Consider the following 5,078-nt stretch of genomic DNA (forward strand, 5'->3'; position numbering starts at 1 on the left):
TCTGTTCTTGATTGTTACCCAATGTATTTAATTTAGCCAGGGCCCATGGTACAATGTACTTGGAAGCCAAATAAAGATCTCTATTTTTAACCCCCGACGCAAAAACGACGGGGTGTTATAAGTTTGACGTGTCTGTCCGTCTGTTTCTCTGTCTGTCTGTCTATCTGTCTGTCTGTCTGTCTGTCTGTCTGTCTGTTTGTCCGTCTTTCTGTGTGTGTGTCTGCCTGTGGTATCGTAGCTCCCGAACGGATGAACCGATTTAGATTTTTTTTGTCTGAAAGCAGAGTTATATGGAATAATTTTATGTAAATATTTTTTTGTTTGAAAACTGAATTAGTCGGAATATTTGTGGTGTTACGATCAATAAGAAGTTAAGCATAAGTTCCAAAATGTACGTTATAAAAGCTACCTAATACAACAAACTCATAACTCATGACCCTAAGTGCGTTTTCACATTATCCGATCCGATATCGGATGTCGGAAGGGTTTCAAAGGCAAAAATCAAAGATGGCGGCTTAAATGTATGGGATATCGGCCCTACATCCGATATCGGATGAAAACGCACCAAGTGCTAGTGCGAGTGCATTATACACCAAAACCGCATTTTTGAGAAAGAGTTACCTAAAAATAAAACGCATTTTAACTATGTTGCGTATTATTATTCATTATGCACCATAATCATCTTTACATGTTTAAGGGCCAGTTGCATCAACCACATTTGACAGACACATCACCGTCACTCAGCAAATTTCTATGGAATTTCTCATACAATAAAATTTAACGAACGGTTTAACGGTGCCAGACGGTTTGGTGTAACCGGCCCTAATACACCATAATCTGGTAAGTACAACTTTCACTATCGAAAAGTACAATATGTATACAATAGGTGCTTTACACGGTACACAGTATTAGGTATCTAAGTTAGAAAATATCTGGTGCGAGATCTATAATGTCATCATCTTGACGTTTCTTTGTAGTGATTTTTTTGTTAACGTCACTAATTTCCTTCCGAACGTCGATAGCAGGTTTTCGTGGCTCCTGTAGATATGTGTTTATGATATGTTGTCTTCTGGCGGCGTTCTTTTTCGTACCGTGATCGTCCATCACTGACGCTGGTATAGCCATCGAACCGGCTACCTGACAATTTTCGCCAGGCGATAATCTTGAAACATTTCTTATTTTGTCTTGATTCATTATTTCGCTATCATATTTTAACAACTCTTCCATAAAAAGAAACAATTCCTGGCCCATCCTTTGAAGATTTGTCATATTCCGTATCAACTAGAATTATTTAAAGTTGATTAAATAGGGCTACAATTGCAAACTTAAGGTAAGTTTGCAATTACGAGTAATATATGTACATATACAATAAGTATGTAATAGGTATTACAGCACGGGAAGCATGGTCGCGCGATAAATGATAAAACATCTGGCCGACTATCGCACTTACTAATAGTGCGATAGGGACGGCCTGATATTTTATCGTCTATCGCGCGACCATGCTTCCCGTGCTGGTATAATTAAGTCATTATAACTAGATAGTTTAGAGGCCCTACATAATAATTTTGTCAAACTTGTAATGAAGTATGGCATGACGTCGTACTTCATATCAGGAAATATTGCGAAGAGTGCGAAGAGTGAAGGAAGATATAGAAATTTCGTAGGTACACCCAGGCCCCGTAGCCGAATGGCATTTCTACGACGCGAAACGAAAACGAAACGCCGCGAAAGGTAGTCTGGCTCTGTCGCGCCAACATCCAAGAGCGGTAGAGATAGATATCTATGAGCGTTTCGTTTCGTGAGCGTTTGTGCCATTCGGCTACGCACGCGGTGAAAAAAAAACCTTACGTATAACTGTGAAGTCGTGACAAAAACATTAGAAGTAGGTAATGAAAATGTCACGGGCAAAAGTTTACTACGATAAAAAAAACGGCTAATTGCGAGTCAGATTCGCTTAGCTTCAAATACAAATTTGACTTGTTTCTTAAAGTTTTATACGATTTAGACGATAAATGTATAATTTTATTAGAGAAGTGATGAAGAACCTGAATTTTTCTATCGCACATTTTTATCAATTTGCTCATCTTATCGCGTTTAGATTACCTAAGTAGGTACACTGCTATTATACCTTAGCTTATATGTTTTTGGCATTCAATGAATGGAGAAAGTGAACAGCGCCCCGAAACGGTTAATTACTAAACCCAAAAATGACATACATTTTTCTGTGTAGTTACATTTTACATTTACCTATATATATTTTAAAACGTAATTGTAACTTACCTGGGTGGTTGTCCGAATACGCTGCATTTTTTGACTTCGCACACCCAATCGAATCATTTCTCCCATTTTCGTGCGCATAAGATATACTTTTTCTCCAATAGCAAAAGTTTTGTATCTCCCAAATTCTTCCTTTAAATCCCACACGGTTTCCGCTTTACGCATGAGATCGTATACCAATGATCTACCAGTATCCATGAGAAGCTTCATATCTTGAAATTCACCACGCCATGTTTCGTGGCCTTTTATCCAGACTACAAGCAAAAATTAAAAGATTTTGTAAAGTAACCTGCTCAAATGTATGTGTGTACATTTATTCATAAGTTTCATAACCAAGGTTATCAAATCAGTGTTTCTTATCAAGACTTACATTACAGTCAACATCAATAATCATATCAAGGCGCATCAAATTAGAATGAAGTCGAAATTACTTATATAAATTGGGCATTTTCGCGGGAACAATTACAATCACCAAAAATATTTCTATTAATACTCAAAGTCACGAGCCCTCTCGATCTAGAACAAAAAATAAGAGACAAAAAAATGGTCCCAAAATGTTCTATTATTTTGCACACTTTCCACTTTGTAACCGCCTGTACAAAAATAGTAACAAAGTGGAAACATTTAAATTGGACGCATTTTTTTACCTAGTAATCCTACTAGGCGAAAGGGCTGTGATTCTGAGTAGGAAAACCATTAAATTGTGTTGCTTAACTTCAAACTCGGGTAAATTCATTCTGCTTTAAGGTTGATAATAAAGAAAAAATAATCTAATCTGAAAGATAATCAACCTTATGGATTTACCCGAGTTTGAAGTTAAACGACACAATTTACCTATTTTAGGAAAAAAGTTTTTGAATCTTTCTTCGCGAAAAAAGATCCTCAATTATCCTCACTTGAAATCCTTGGGTTTATGTGGTTGTGTAACACTCCACTAAAAACTCATTTAGACGACGCGCGAACTCGCGTGCGATTTTAGTTACATTTCGGACTGTCTAAGTTACAAAAACTTCAGCATATCAATCAAATACCGCAATGTAAGTAATGAAAGTCAAATGCGAGTTCTCGTACCGTGTAAAAGTGCATATAAGTATTATTAGATTAGATCGATCGATAATAAATTAATAAATATTTACGTAGTAAAACTAAAGCTGAACAGACTAATCGCGCGACACTATTAGTCGACATGTCTTACATGAATAAAATTGACGTAGATTTTTGCTAAGCGGATGTTAGTTATTATTTTTAATTAGCTATTGTAATATAAGATTTATTACCTAATTCGTGAACACCTGATACATAGTAATAATTGATAAGAAATGAACGATACGTAGGTATGTAATCGCAAGTAAGAAAATTTTCAGGTTTTCACTGTATACCAACATTATTTTTTTATTCATAGGCAATTGTGCATAGAGGGGCTAAGAAAAGCGACCGCAACATTCGCAACGCATGTTGTGGTCAAAATTGTGAGTTATATGACTCGAAAAGAATAGTTATTTGTTATACAAGGGGGCAAAGTTGTATTTTAACGCCGAGTGTGGAATTGAAAAACGAGCAAGTGAAAGGATTCTATAGTTGAACCACGAGCGAAGCGAGTGGTTTGAGAGTAGAATCCTGAACTTGCAAGTTTTTTAACACACGAGAAGTAAAATACATTTGCACCCGAGTGTAACACAAAACTTTTCCCCTCACTATAGCGAGGAAACTACAACGCAAAAAATGCGTTTATCACTGCTTCACAGGTGGTAAATCATCTTTATTACTAGATTCACCTACTTTTATCAATTTTAAAGCAGTTAATTTTATTTTATTCAAGGTCAAATTACTTTACCCACTAGTGGATAAAATGCGTTTTTACCCGCTGCTATTAAAGGACAAAACACGTGTTTCCGAGCTAGTGAGGGGAAAACTAAATTATTCACGATTACTCTTGACACATTTATTTAAAGTGTAAGGAATTATTGTAATCTGATATTTATTACACTTATTTGATATTTATTAATACTGTACCCGTTTAAATAGCTTTACAAATACCACATACTTAACGAATGCATTTTTTCCACAAGAGTAGAAAGTAATTTCATAAATACAAATTTTAATATGATAATGATCACCTATCCAGGCTGGTAGAATTGAAATGAAATGTAAATACATAAAATGATAATTTTGCATTATATGTAGGTATATACGTATATACAAGCTATTTGCAAAAGTTCTGTGTAATCGTCTTACTCGTATTCTCGATGAATGTCAACCTCCCGAGCAGGCTGGTTTCCGGAGCGGATTTTCAACGATCGACCACATTCACGTAGTAAAGCAGCTTGTGGAGAAAAGTCACGAATACAACCGCCCCTTGTGCATGGCATTCGTAGACTACGAAAAGGCCTTCGACAGTGTCGTTCATTGGGCCGTGTTTGACTCTCTTCATCGCTGCTCAGTTGATGCTCGCTACGTGGATGTGCTCCGGGAACTATATAGCTCGGCAACAATACAAGTCCGGCTTCATAGACTCAGTGACCCCATATCCATCCAAAGGGGAGTGCGGCAAGGAGATACCATTTCACCCAAGCTTTTTACGGCGGTACTAGAGGACGTCATAAAAACGCTTCAATGGGACAAAACCGGTATCGACATCCATGGGGTCTTCTTGTCGCACTTGAGATTTGCCGACGATATTGTATTGTTTGCCGAGACCCTAGAAGATCTCCAAGGCATGGTCGAAGACCTGTACCATGCTTCATTGAAGATAGGTTTTAAGATGAATATGTCCAAGACTAAGGTTATGACAAACATGTCTG

The 5,078-nt window shown here is 36.9% G+C and overlaps 1 protein-coding gene across 3 annotated transcripts; it reads right to left on the minus strand.

Moving 5' to 3' along the window:
• Nucleotides 1-685: 685 nt before the first annotated feature.
• On the minus strand, nt 686-3,445 carry LOC125241925. Of its 3 annotated transcripts, none has more exons than XM_048150633.1 (3): nt 3,414-3,445; nt 2,281-2,531; nt 686-1,281 (listed from the first exon to the last, which is right to left on the minus strand). In XM_048150633.1, exons 2-3 carry the CDS (start codon nt 2,485-2,487, stop codon nt 922-924), a joined length of 567 nt encoding a protein of 188 aa, XP_048006590.1. In that variant the 5' UTR covers nt 2,488-2,531; nt 3,414-3,445; the 3' UTR covers nt 686-921. The 3 variants fall into 3 exon arrangements, with proteins under 3 accessions (XP_048006590.1, XP_048006591.1, XP_048006592.1); XM_048150634.1 differs by lacking the exon at nt 3,414-3,445 and adding an exon at nt 3,174-3,298; XM_048150635.1 differs by lacking the exon at nt 3,414-3,445 and adding an exon at nt 3,112-3,194.
• Between the last annotated feature and the right edge of the window lie 1,633 nt (nt 3,446-5,078).

Source organism: Leguminivora glycinivorella, chromosome Z (genome assembly GCF_023078275.1).
Source record: "Leguminivora glycinivorella isolate SPB_JAAS2020 chromosome Z, LegGlyc_1.1, whole genome shotgun sequence".
NCBI lineage: Eukaryota > Metazoa > Arthropoda > Insecta > Lepidoptera > Tortricidae > Leguminivora > Leguminivora glycinivorella.